This window comes from Ustilaginoidea virens, chromosome 7 (genome assembly GCF_000687475.1).
Source record: "Ustilaginoidea virens chromosome 7, complete sequence".
Classification (NCBI taxonomy): domain Eukaryota; kingdom Fungi; phylum Ascomycota; class Sordariomycetes; order Hypocreales; family Clavicipitaceae; genus Ustilaginoidea; species Ustilaginoidea virens.
Genome location: NC_057322.1, coordinates 1,450,771 through 1,463,921, shown reverse-complemented (window position 1 = coordinate 1,463,921; position 13,151 = coordinate 1,450,771). Strand labels below are relative to the sequence as shown.

The following is a 13,151-nucleotide window of genomic DNA, read 5'->3' as shown; positions in this document are numbered from 1 at the left end:
CGACGCGACGCGCCTTACGTCTAGGACTCGGTTTTTAAACCGTGGTGTGGGGTTTTTTGCCCTGGGTTTTTTTTACCGGTAAGAACGCGGTTTGTCCCTGGTGGACTTTTTTTCTTTTTTCACTGCATTTTACTGGCAAATCTCGTGATTCTCCACTAGTGGGTTTTGTTTTTACTCTAGATTTTCCTACTGGTTTCGCCATGTCGCGATTGTGCGATCTGCTAGTACATTCTTTCTGGATTTATCCGTGATTTGTACAATTCCTCCCCAAGTGGATTTTCACCAGGCTTCCTAGGCTTCCTAGGCTTCCTGGTAGAAACAGGCGTCTGATTGGCCAAGACTGAGACCGCGGTCGTGGCTGTCACGCCGGCTGCAGCGCCGACTTGGCCGAGCATTAGTTGGTCGCATGGACGAACCTGGTCTTGCCACGGCAGCATGCGCGTCTCGCAGAGTCTGGCTCGGCACGGAGCTGTGTACAGGCCCAGGTTTCACGGTCACGTCGCAGCAGCTTCAGAACGGCATCGATTGTCGTGGCTCGTCATCATCTATGCTAAGTCCCGTCGTCCCTTGACCCCCGACACACGCCCGCCTGGTGAATCACGCCCCCGAGACGTCGTGTCGCGACACTCCAGTCTCACGTGGATTCATGCCGGTTCATGTATGCAGTGGCGTTTGCGTTTCTCATGTGCCCTGGCTGGGCTGCCCTTGGTGAGGAATCAACGAGAGTAGGGCGCAGCCAGCACTAGACAGAACATGCCCCCAGGGACATCTGAGAGAGACAAGGGAAAAAGGAAGGAAGTAAAAGACAAGAAAAGACCATCTGTAATATATGAGGGAACCAAGCAACAAAACGTCTGGTTTTGTGCCCGCTCCCCCATTATTGACGACCGCCACGTCCTCCCACCGCTCCTTGAAACGATGGGAGACCAACGGCTACTGGCAGGATTGGCCAACTATATACATGAGAATGGAACATGATAGCAGCGCCATAGCTTCTCAACCGTACATGCAACCTTGCGAAAAAGTCCAGACGCCCCTCCCGAGGGGGTCTATGATATATCCATGACCGACAAAGCAACCAGGGAAAAAAAAGCGTCAATGAAAGATGAGAATCAGAATCAAAAAAATGCGGGGTATCCCTAGCGAGTGTTCGTAAAGACGTTGAAAAAAAAAAAAAAAAAAAAAGATCAGGCCGCCCTTTATAGGCTGGCATACGTCTGACCAATGGTGCTGAGGGAAGATGAGGAGGAAAGCAGCCTGTCGGCATCGGTAGAGACCATAAAGTAAGAGTAGGCATGCAGGTAGTCGATAGACTCGAGCTTGGGGATGGCCTGCTCCAGGAAGCTGGCGATCTGGCTAGGACTTGCGTCGATGGGAGCAAACTCGGTCAGCCAGACGGGCTTTCCGCCACAAATCTGGTGCGCCTGCTTGATGTGGTCGAAAAGGCTGTCAATAGCAGAGGCGGGGGAGTACCAGTGAACGTTGCAAAAGTGATACTTGCAGCCCTTGGCCTCGCATTGCTTGACCCAGTTCTTGAGCCAGTCCAGACCCTCGCCCGCAAGGTTGCTGTTGCTGACGGCAGGGGCGCCGATGAGGGCCTTGTCGGCGTACTTGTTCATATACTGCACATGGGCGTCCGCGGCAACGCTGGGAGTCATGTCAGCCTGGCCGCGGTTGTCCGGCTCGTTGAATGAAAAGAGAGCCTTGGCTCCATTGGCGATGGCCGACGTGGCCGCCGAGTCCCAGTTGGACACTTCCTTGAGACCCCAGAGCATGGGGACGAAGCTGTACTTGGAGTCTAGGGAGCCAGGGTATTTGCCCCAGCTGTAGGCCCAGCCACAATTCTTGCAAGCGGCTCCGAAGAGGTTGGCCAGGAGAGGGTCGTTGTAAGCCAGACCACGCTTGCCAGAGAAGCCAGGACCGCCGGAGCTTGCGGAGGACCCTGCGGAAGAACCTTTGGACGAATCCTTGGACGAGCCCTGAGACGAGCCTCCACTGCTGCTTCCACCCTTGGCAGGCGAGGCAGCGGCGGGACTGCTAGGGGCTTTCTGAACGGGAGCGTCGACCACGGCGGGCAGGGTAGGGATAGCGACAACATCCAACGCTACGTCAATATTGCTGGGGGGTTTAGAGGGTTGTGCAGCGGGGGAATCGGTAACGTAGACGGTCTTGACAAGAGTTTCCCAAACGACTACACCGTCCTTTTTCTGGTGTCTGTGACCGCGGTGGACATTGAAGGCGGCAGCCTGGTCGACGATGGCCAGGGCGCCAGCCAAAGCAGCGATCTTGGTGTACATTGTGGTTGAGAGTGTGTATATATATATATATATATATATATATATATATCGAAAAAAGCTGAGCTGCTGGTGAGTCGGTGATGGATCTACTTTTCAGGACTGGTTTGGTTTGGTGCGCAGGGCAAGTCGATTCAGCAACTTGTGGTTCCTTTATCGTTGATGGCTTTGCTTGTACCGAGTACAGCGCCAGAAGAGAAGAGAAGAATCAAGAATGAGAGAGAGAGTATAAACGCAGCTTCGAGGTGCAAGCAAAGGCCGTCCGTAAAGGAGAGTTCGTTCTAATGCAGTCTGTCAAAGACGCAAGTAGAGTTAAGGACAGTGGTTTGTGCAAGCAGCTAAAGAACGCGCTGCCGCAGCTCAAAGTCAAACGGGTGACCAGAGATGAGTCTGGGCTGGTGGTGAAAAGAAGGGCAACTGAGGCCTTTGCGTACAGGACAGGAAAAGTAAAGACGAGTGAGCAGGAAGCGAAAAGCAGAAGCGGAAAAGGGAAGGGCGGGTAGACGAGGTAGAAATAGGGAGCGAGGGGGGATGCCAGCCGTTGTCGACAGTCCCGACATCTAGAACTTGCACCTGCGAGGCGTCTGGTCAGGAACCTGGGCCAAGACAAAAATGGTCTGTCTGGTATTACTGGCAGGATTCAAGGGCGGGGTGTGTGAGTTGCGAGGGGGGTGTGGGCGGGTGGGTAGGTGGGTAGGTGGGGTGGTGGGGTGAAGATTATGGATGACCCTTCTTGACAGGTGGACGGCGGTGTGTAGGGGAAGGTGCGGTCAAGACGCGCCAGAGCGGTACTTTGGACCTACGTTGACTAAACTCCGTAGCAGTATACCGTCTGGGCCTAGGTCTAGGAGGGTACGGAGTACCTGGTTGACCTGTTAATGCGATGCAACGCAGGTACGTACGCGCGCGGGACCACAAACAGGTGAAGCAGCAAAGCAGCACCAACCAACAAGTGGTTACGTGGACTGTGGAGTTCGGCGCAGGGGCTGCCAAGGCGCTGGCCCTTGCGGCCAATGACTAGCGAACGGGTCACCAGCCGGCGAGATTTTGTTCTTGCCTGACGCAAGCAAGCTGTACCTCTGTACTTGGTCGTTTTGGGGGGAGGGTCCACCGTTGAAGTCTGGTGCGATGCGTTGTGCGTTGTGCGTTGTGCGTTGTTGGACGGGGAGGGGAAGATGGCTGGACTGGACTGGACCGTCCCTCGACAGCCACGTCAGGCCAACCGCCAACCGCCAACCGCCAACCAGCTGTCAGGAAGCTGCCCATTTCTGACGGTTGACCTCGATGCCGGCTGCCCGGCGAGCACAACGGTCAACCACAAGCCGCCAGCGCGTGATGCGCTGTAAATTTGAAGCGTGCTGCACCACCGGCAACCACCAGACGGGAGGTGCGTGTGTCCTCAAGCTTGTTTGCAGCGCGCAATGCGCTCCATGTTTGTCCGCCTGCTGCGAGCATGTCTGGTGTCTTTGCAATGTGCTCCGTACGGAGCACGGGAGTATTAGTATTGATCGTCACTGTAACCTGGTGCTTGTCCACCGTGATGCTTCACATGTCAGGTTTTTGCGCATCCCCAACGATGCTCCGGCTGGCCAGCGCACGCAAAGGGCAAGCTGGCCAATTCCTCTGGCCATTCTCTCTCCACGACAAACGCGGTACATGGTGTGGCGGCCACGGCGTTTGCGGGTGGTGTCTGGTTGCACCTCAACCCAGCGACGAGAGCCTGATCCAGGTGATGCAGGTATACAAGCAGGCCAGTGCCTGGGCTGGCTGGAGTCCAGCGCCTGAACGCGCGGCTCATCTCAAGTATCCTCCCTCTACGCCTCTGTAACCCTTTCCGTAAGTGTTGCGTGATCCGAAGCTGACAAAAAGGGATGGACACAGTCGGCCACCAACCCACCAAACACGGGCTACCGAGTCAATGCAAAGGGTGATGATTCCCAGGGTGATGATTCCCAGGGTGATGATTCCCGCCACAAGAAGTGGCAGGTACAAACAAGGGCTGGCAGAAGCCTTGGGGGAAAAAAAAAAAAAAAAAAAAGATCAACACCAAAAACCGGCGTTTGAGCACGCTGCCCTGGCCCTGGTCCACACCCACCCCCCCCCCCCCGGCATGACAGGGAGCTGTACGGAGTACTGCAACCCATGTAAAGTGCGTCTCGATCGCCTTCCGGATAGAATAGAATACGATATCAGATGTCGGGTGCCACACGGCCCCCCGTGCTTCGGGCTATGGGCATTCTGGCCCAGACCATCGTCCGGCATCCGCGCAAGCAAGTCGCTTGGGTTCTGGCTTGTCCGACAACGAGGTGCAGCTCCATCATGCCATGCCGTCCACTTCCTCCCCCAGCTTAATTCGTGTCCTCGTCGAGAGGGTGTCCTCGGTTTTGACAGACGGGGCTCTCTCCACTCCGCTGCCGCGGGCTGGAAGCATCAAATGCAACGCGGACCCGGTGCGGAGTCGACCAACCCAACAGCCCCAGCCAAATCGGCGACGAACCCTCCGCAAGGAAGGTCGACGGTAACTATGCACCGCCCCCACCATCAGCCGTGCATCAGGGCTCGAGAACGGACGACGCGACAGGAAGGAGGGTCGAGACGATGATCCGGCTGGGTCAGCAGGGCCGTGGTTCTCGCTTCGTCCAAGGGGGCTGGAAATCTGCCTCCTCCCGAGTCCCTACCAACCTCCTCTCTCGAGGATGCGTAGGCTTTGGCGTCAGGCTTTGGCGTCAGGCCTTGGCGTCAAGCAATGGCAGTCGCAATAGCAGAATGGTCGACGGGTTAAATGGTCTGGCTGGTCTGGTCCTTGGCAAATTTCCACAACCGCGCCAAAACGGCGGCAGGCTGCCCTGGCCCCGACGTGTCCCGAAGAGCAAGCTTTGTTGAAAGCGGACAGTTGGGGTCTCGCTCCTATTGGCCAGACAGTATTCAGGAACTGGTTGGCTCCGTCAGATTTGGAGCGGTCCAATCACAGAGTTGTCCTTGGACCAGCCACCGCCGAGTTGAAACTCGAATGCAAAACCTCCAAGCCGCATTGCTTGAGCAGTCGTGAATTTTGGGGGGGGGGGGGGGGAAATAAAAAAATTCATCTCATTTTCCTCCTCTACCCCTCCATTCACGGAGTACCCCTCCGAGCCATGGCCCCCTCTCGTACTATGTGTGCCTCGTGTCACCCCTGCCCCTTGCAGGCGTAAAGCCCACTGGACCTGGTACCTACAGTAGCGGCGAGCGCCATGCATCCCAATGCCAAGTCTGACCAGCGGCAAGCCAAAGGGCTTCGGAACTGTTCGTTGGCAGACGGGTTCCTAAACAACACGTTGGCACGTTGGCCTCTGGCCGGGAGCAGAGAGTGCATGCAAGAGAATCGCAGGGATTTTTTTATTTTTTTTTTGCAATATGTGAAGAGGTGCAACGCCTTTCGGGTTTCCCGGTTGCTAAGTCGACTGCAGATGAGTAAAGGTACATGCAGCCCTTTGCAGAGGCCAGGCAAGCCCTGAAAACTCGAAAACTCGTGCCCGTTGCCTCTGTGGCCAGAGACGCCAAATGCCTGGCGCTGTGTGACGGGGCCTGGGGTACTCGGGCCTGGGTAGGTGCACAGCCCTATGTGGGTCAGGGGTCAGTCCTCGGGAGCCCTCCAGGCCACAATCGTGATTCCTGGATTCCTGGATCCCTGGGCAGGAATGGCGGTTTCGGTCCGGCGTCGGCATTCATGCCTCCATGCCTCCATGCCTCGTCCTGGAACCGGGACAATCAAATCGCGTGCGAAGAAAACGGGACTAGTGCCCTAACGGCGGCCGCGGAGGCGTGAAGCTTTCGCGGGGCCCGTTTTAGCGCGGGACGCACCATACCTATTTTGACCAAATGGTAAACCCCCGCGCCACAGCCCCGCGCCGCGTCATGTGTGGCGCGCCCGAACAGTAAGGCGCCAAGCACCTTGTTCCTTTCCGTCCTCCATCCGTCCTCCATCCGTCCTCCATCCGGCTAAAAACGCAACGTGGCCGACCGAGGGACCGCGCTCCGTTCGCTCGCTCGCTCGCTCCGTTTCTTTTTATATCCCATTTGGTTCGAGAACGGGCGGTCGAGATCTTGGCCCGGTACCGAGTGCTTGGCTGCTGGGCCTGGGCGGGTCGCCGGTGCCGACTCCAGACTCCACGTTCCGCGACGACAAACTTTGACCGCATTCGCTTGCGGCTTGCGGCTTGCGGCTTGACAAATGATGAGTGATGAGTCGGCCACGCTGGCCACAGGTGTCCAGTTGCCGACACCGCCCCGGGGGCTAGTTCGTCATTCCAGTTGACCTTTCCGACCATTTCGTCGCTTCATCCGGGCTGTCATTTACGCGTCCGCTCGGGGGGAACGACCCAGCGCCATGGGACGCCAGCACTTGGCATCTTGCCAACCCCCCGGCCCAGTTGGCGCCAAATTCGTAGGGGTGGCTGGGTCGACTCACTCCCAGCACGGGGGCTTTGAAACAATTGCATGCCAAGGCCTCCCCCCCCCCGGCACATGAGCGTCCAAGAGGATGGAATTTGTGCAAGCGGGCATTTTGACGTTTTGACGCGCAGCGCGGCACGCCCGCCCGCCCTTGTCAAGCATGTCACGAATGAAGCGTGTGTAGCAACGAGGCCCCCCCCCCCCGACGGTTGTGAGCGCGGTTCTTGCCCGGCTAGCTTTTTTCCGTCGCAGCAAAAAGATGACGTTACAAAGGAGAAAGAAAGAAAGAAAGAAAGAGAGAGGAAAAAAAAACGTCCAAAAGCCGTGGCCCCTGCATTGTCTCAGCTGGTCATTGCCTGGTGCCCGAGCTACCCGTGCCGTGCCCCGATATATTGCCATTGCCGCACCGATGCGCGGCAGTAGCTTCGCTTCCAATACGATGAGCTCCAGGTTCTTGAGGAATTGCCCCCTGTCTGCTAGCGAGGTGTGATCGGAATTCCGGCAGCTACTCGACGTCGATCTATCGAGCCCAAGTTGGGACGAAACAGGGGTCGGCAGGCTCGTATCAGCGCTGCCGGCATTCCCAGCTCTTTCGAAACACGGCTATTGAAACTAGACGGAATGGAGCCGTATACTTTGCCCTGTTCATAAGAACCAACCGCGCCGACAGGTCCGCATGGCAAGTTGGACGCAAATGCGACAAAGTCGCTTCTTGGTACGGATTCTTGAGAGCATGCCAACGGGGAGTTTGCGTGGGAAAGCCTAGTCTCGCCCATTCAACCATCCTGGACGGTCGAGCTCGTCTTTATATTTTATGGCTTCCAATTCGCACCACATGTTGTCAACGCCTCGAGTTTTCGGTACACCTTTGCCAAAAAAAAAAAAAAAAAAAAAAAAAAAAAAAAAAAAAAAAAAGGGCAAAGAAAGAAAGGAAGAAGGAAAGACTTGAGGTACAGATGTATGCCCTGGGAATTCTGTGACCACGACAGCTGCGGTTGTGACACGCCGGCTTCCGCCATGTCTGCAGGTTTCCCGGAGTAGATGAACGGACTCGTCGCTGGCCTCCCTCCTCGCTTCGTTCACGCAAGCATTACATCGACTTCTTCACGTGCTTCAGGTCCAAGTCTCTGCTGCCGAATCGCATGCAATCCCTAACCCCCCTTGAACTGTTTCGATTGCATCGTGACACGGCAAGCTTCCCGCCGCGAAACCAGACATGGGTGCCCGTCCAAGCTACTCCGCGTCGCGGCAGCCGTCTCTACTTTTCTGCCGGCAGCGAAAAGGCAACCACACCCTGGGTCTGCATGTACGCTGGCGTGCGAGAGCCGCGCAGGCGCCCGGGGTAGGGGTAAGGGGGGGGGGCCTCGAACCCGGCTTTTTCCTCACGGCAGCTGGGCATGTAAAGCCGTGCTGCAGGTCGGCCATGGCCAAGACCACGCCTGCGCATTCGACTCACTACAGTACGTCGGACGCACCCCGTCGGCTCCTACTGCCCGTGCTGCTGAGACATTCGCTGTCAGCGCGCCCGCTCGTCAGGTCCAGTCTCGAGAGAGGGCTGGCCGTGATTGGTCGCGGTAGCGATGATGGCAAGACCGATGCCCTTCGCCCAGCGTAGCCTTGGTAGATGTGGCGCCCTACCTCCTTGCTTTTCGTCGTGATGCTCAAAGGTTCCTTGCGGTGCTTGGGGAGCGATGGGGCGGGCTCCTGAGCCGGCCGGCGACGTCTTGTGCCCGGCGCAGCCTGGCGGTTTGGCTCGGCAATCACTCTGCTCTCCGCCGTGCAAGCCGTGTGGTGCGATAGGATCTGGGCGGGCAAGCGGCTCGAGACGACTCGATCCCGCGAACAGCAGTGGGACTACCGCGTTGGTGAAGCCCCTTGATCCAATCTCCATTGCTCGCTTCATTTTCCCATCAAGTACCGGGGCGCAAAGGACAAGAAAAAGATGCAGGGTCTGACGGAACTTGGCCCCAAGTGCGGCAGGCTCGTGACCATCGCATCTTACCAGAGTTGATGAGCGAGGTGTTCGTTGCCCTGGGTTGGCTTAGTGAAACGACTCTCCAGTACGGACAAGTCGCCTCTAGCTACTGCCTGCGGACTGCCTGTGACTTGGGGTTGCTGTTATTGCAATCTTGGAACGCTGTGCAAAGGTAAAGCCAGGAGAAGATGCCATGGCAAGGAACATTTTTGCTAGCTTTGCTTGCCGCAACACTGGAGCGTACATGCAGGGAGTGCCCTCAAACTGTCGACTCCCAAGCCGGCATACTCCCCAACTTTCTCATCCGCGAAAGCAGTCAGTCAGCCCAGAGAAAGGAACACGCTTGCCAGCGCTCATTACCTCCAGGGCAATGTTGTCTCGTTATCCCCAGAGTTCCGCACTCTCCCTCGCCAACATGTTCAGGGGAACGGCTCGCAAACAAGGGATTGTCCCCAAGCGACCCAAGCACCTAGCGTTGTCGAGCTTGGTTTATCCAAGTCCCATCACGTCCCTGCGGCGGGACCGAAAACGCTCGAGAAAGATCGTCGAGCAGGAACGAGAGATTTAGCTTCCGTCACGACAGCGCGCCGATGCGTAACGGGTCGTTTTCCCCGAGCATAGGCACGCCGTCGATTTCGCCGTGGAACTGCTTTCAAGGTTGGCAATACTGGGACAATATGTTGTCTCGCACGCTTTGCGCGCAACTTCTCAGTTGGCCATCGGGGCACCTGTACTGCAAGGGCAAGGTCAAAGAGCTCCAGTCGAGTCGGGCGAGCGCTTCAGAAGCGTTCCCAGAACCGGCAGAAAGTGCCGTATCCCGCCGTGTTGCAGCATGAACAGGGGTTCGCGTTTTGATAAACGCGCCTCTGCACAGGCTCGTATGCTCGATATGTACGCAGACTTTATTGCGCGCCACGACAGAAACGCATCGAGCGTTCTGGAGACTCATCCTGGATGGCATGGTCATGTCGAAAGTACGCAGAGTCTGCGCCATCATAACCCACACTGCGGAGAATAATCTCTGCCGTTTCAAAAGTTTGGCCGTCGGCTCAAAAACCCGCCTTTCGGATCCTAGCCAGTCAAAGAGTAGTCTCCAGCTTTCTTCTGCAGGTGAAGCTGGCTGTGGAAGGTCCAAGCCTTCTTTATGCTCAAATAATTCGAATACTGCCAAACGTCTCCTTATGAGCGACTTGCATGCGAGCGAGTGCGCCTCTCCTTCATCAAACCTGACTTCAACCTTTACAATCGGACTCAAAACCTTCACGGCCATTATATTCCGATATGCGCAAGGAGTCCTGCACAGTCTACCCAGCTCGTTCTTCCGCGCGCACAGTTTCATTACTCGGACGATATTACCGCGCGCCTGGGAATAATATAGCCGACTGATCTCTTGTAGCAACTCACTAGCTGCTTCTCTGCAAATTTAGGCATTTAATATGCTGAGACGTCCGGATCCAACGTAGAGCAAGAGGTTACATGCCCAAGGATATGCTGCTGAACTCATTCTGCATTTTGTTGCATTTGATCGGTAGTTGAACAAGCATCATATGCGTCTTGCGTAAAGACGTCATTTCACTCGTCAACGAATTCACCTGAAAAATGCCGGCAGGCCGCCGATAAGTCTCCAAGCTTGACATGTTCACTGTGTGGGGGAAAGCATTTGCTCGGATGAGAGGCAATAGAGATTGAGGCACGACAAATAAAGTCCCATTCCCCTTCCCCTTCCTCAGTTTCAGGAGAGCCGAGGCGTGTGTTAGACTCCGGCTTGCCTCATCACGGCCAGCAACCAGCAAACCAGGTGGCTACAAGTTCAGTGGATCGATGGATACCTGTTGGTACAGAGGCGCCGTATAACCAAGACAGCTTCGTCCGACAAGATATTCACGTCATTTCCGCACTTGCTTGAATCCAATACCTGCGGCAGGTATTCCAGCCCAAGTGACGTGCATGGTAAAGTCTTCCACCCGCCCAACAGAACCTTCATTGTTGATGGCTGGCATAATCGTGGCCACTTTGGCCGAGGCCTGCACCAATAATCCTGGCGTACCGAAAGGGCCGATGTTGTTGCCGACATTTTTCGTATCCCTTGGATGTGACAGCACTAGTGTCAGATCGCTCCCCTGATTTTAGGCTTGGTTCATTGTCGGGGAGGGCTTGAAAGATGATGAGGAGTCTCAGGATCTGTATCCATTGATCCTCCATATCCCATGTCCGATTCGACGTACCAGTCCGCATAAGAGATTTGTCAGGTACTGTTATCATCACATCACAACGGCGCTCACAGGGAGAAACAAATGTCATGGCTGTTTCAACGACGTCAACAAGGCGCTGCGGGCCACAGGCGACTGGTACGCCACGCCGGCGTAGTATTTGGCGCAAAGGATACTTACGGGCTGGGCGTGAATGCGGCTGATTTTGCGCGATGTGGTTGTTCACTCTGGTGATGAAGCTGCAAAGAGTCATTCAAGGTTGCAGCGAACGCAAGCAGGAAATTGATGGCTTGGGAGTCGGGACATGTGCTAACAGGTCATGTCAAACCGAGAGATGCGATGCCGCAGAGTTGCTTGTCAACCATCTCCGGTTCTGCCAGCGATAAAGACGTGGGATCCGCCAACAAGTGTGCAGAAACACAACAGAAAAGGTAGGAACTAAAAAGACGTATTCTCGAAAAAAGATACATACAGCAGCCGGTGTTCGCTGGCCGTCACCGATCCAACTACTAATCTGCCCCTTACTGGCTTGACGAATCCGGAGCGAACGGGACGGTGTATTTTCCAGTAGGTATGGCCGTATGTGCAGGACAGGCAGAGTAACGAGCTATATAAACACATGCGCTATGCAGTACCTTTTGTTATGCTAAATCATCAACAAACGATGCGCTGCTTAATACCGCGCGGCCTTTGCAATGCAGTACTCTGCTTCAGCTAGACAGGATGAAAATACGCTCGACAAATTCGAAGGCCGGCTGGAACAGAACCACTACCTACGCAACTGGTAGTAACTTGTGCTTGGACGAATTCAGGCACAAGCATGATGCATCGACGGTATTCATCCATGTCTCAGTGTTGTCTCAGTGTTGCCGTCAGGGAGGTAGGTGATGGAGAGCAAAGAGTTTGTTTGCTTGGGAAAAGTGGTCATGGGTGGATGCCTCGCTCAAGCTAAGCAGACCGTCTCCCCTGGGGACTCGTCAAAACTTGCATTGTGCACCATGATGCTCTTCAACTCTTATTTGTTCGCATGATGTGAGATGGTTGTGCTTGGAGAAACCGTGGACCCCAACTCCAGGGTGGAGTCGGTTTAGCATTGCTTGCGCAAATATGGAATCACCTCTGAAGATGGCTGCACAGACTGCGGCAACGTCTGTTTCGCAATCGAGCGTCATCATTCATGCGTTGGCGACATGTTGGAGTGAAAGGGACTTTTTGCCGGACGTTCAGTCGGACAAGGGCAACTTTGGCGACACCGCAATGGCGCCATGGCCGTACGGAGCTGATGGACGAAGCGGAGCAGTCACGTGAGAGCGCCGGGCCGCTTCTGCCTGAGGCAGCCGAGATCTCCAGGAAAGCCCATGATCAAAGAATTGGCTGGCCAGCCAGCATCAAAACTGATCCGTTTCCCCGATCAACAGCAACCTCCCAAATACCGTCAATATGACTGCCGCCTGGAAAGCCGCTGGTTTAACGTACGTCAGAATGAAATGAGCCCTCGCTGGATTTTTTTCGTCATCGCGCGCCAAGCTCAGGCCCTGCGACGCTCTCGATTACCCGCGACCTCTTCCGAACGTCGAGAAAGCTAATGTTGGAACCATGCCAGCTACAACCGATACCTGGCCGTCGCGGCCCGCGCTGTCCGCCGCAGCCTGAAGGAGGACAAGAGAATCGTTGCCGAGCGCCGCGGCGAAATGGACCTGCGTTTTGCCAAGTGGTCGGTATGTTGTTGTCGTGCGAGACGTGACTCTGGCCAGCGGGTAGGGAGGCTAGCTGACGGAGAACCGGGATAGAACGGCAAGCAGGGTGAGGTCAAGGACCTCGGCGCCGCCAACGCCGCCTCCATGGCCGAGAGCGCTTCCTCGTAAAACCGAAACTCGACAAGGGGCTTTTGTTCTGAGTGAGGGAGGCACGAGAGGGAGCGTGGAAGGGGCGCATGAGGGAGGGAAGAGCAGAGGGCCTGGCTGGATCAAGGTCAGAAACCCAGGGTGTGTGTGAAGCTCACATGAAGAGGATCAGAGGTGCTGCTGTATCATAAATTGGATTGCTAGACATTGCTAGACCGTGCCAATCCCACCTAGCGAAGCTTGGTCGTACGCCGTCGCATCATGCTGGCAAAAGCTACAAAGTCCTTTTCCCAAGTCCGTGTGCATCATCTTGTAATATATCCTAATCCCGCGTGTATAGCCCGGTTTTTTTTTTTTTGCTACGATACTCTATACACGTAGGTTTGCTGGGCCAGTT

General features: G+C 55.6%; 6 protein-coding genes across 6 annotated transcripts; 3 read left to right on the top strand and 3 right to left on the bottom strand.

Moving 5' to 3' along the window:
• Positions 1-435: 435 nt before the first annotated feature.
• On the top strand, positions 436-712 carry UV8b_08060 (uncharacterized protein; the record flags this gene model as incomplete). Its single annotated transcript, XM_043145557.1, has 2 exons — positions 436-592; positions 633-712. The coding sequence occupies 2 exons, from the start codon at positions 436-438 to the stop codon at positions 710-712; spliced, it is 237 nt and encodes a 78-aa protein (XP_043001492.1).
• A 487-nt stretch (positions 713-1,199) lies between these two features.
• UV8b_08059 (uncharacterized protein) lies at positions 1,200-2,297 on the bottom strand (the record flags this gene model as incomplete). Its single annotated transcript, XM_043145556.1, has 1 exon — positions 1,200-2,297. The coding sequence occupies one exon, from the start codon at positions 2,295-2,297 to the stop codon at positions 1,200-1,202; it is 1,098 nt and encodes a 365-aa protein (XP_043001491.1).
• An 80-nt stretch (positions 2,298-2,377) lies between these two features.
• On the top strand, positions 2,378-2,797 carry UV8b_08058 (uncharacterized protein; the record flags this gene model as incomplete). Its single annotated transcript, XM_043145555.1, has 2 exons — positions 2,378-2,409; positions 2,533-2,797. 2 exons carry the CDS (start codon positions 2,378-2,380, stop codon positions 2,795-2,797), a joined length of 297 nt encoding a protein of 98 aa, XP_043001490.1.
• A 5,444-nt stretch (positions 2,798-8,241) lies between these two features.
• Positions 8,242-8,628, bottom strand: UV8b_08057 (uncharacterized protein; the record flags this gene model as incomplete). Its single annotated transcript, XM_043145554.1, has 1 exon — positions 8,242-8,628. The coding sequence occupies one exon, from the start codon at positions 8,626-8,628 to the stop codon at positions 8,242-8,244; it is 387 nt and encodes a 128-aa protein (XP_043001489.1).
• A 1,958-nt stretch (positions 8,629-10,586) lies between these two features.
• UV8b_08056 (uncharacterized protein) lies at positions 10,587-11,163 on the bottom strand (the record flags this gene model as incomplete). Its single annotated transcript, XM_043145553.1, has 3 exons — positions 10,587-10,801; positions 10,983-11,003; positions 11,091-11,163. 3 exons carry the CDS (start codon positions 11,161-11,163, stop codon positions 10,587-10,589), a joined length of 309 nt encoding a protein of 102 aa, XP_043001488.1.
• A 1,187-nt stretch (positions 11,164-12,350) lies between these two features.
• UV8b_08055 (uncharacterized protein) lies at positions 12,351-12,775 on the top strand (the record flags this gene model as incomplete). The annotated part of the gene is made up of 3 exons (XM_043145552.1): positions 12,351-12,382; positions 12,514-12,628; positions 12,701-12,775. The coding sequence occupies 3 exons, from the start codon at positions 12,351-12,353 to the stop codon at positions 12,773-12,775; spliced, it is 222 nt and encodes a 73-aa protein (XP_043001487.1).
• Between the last annotated feature and the right edge of the window lie 376 nt (positions 12,776-13,151).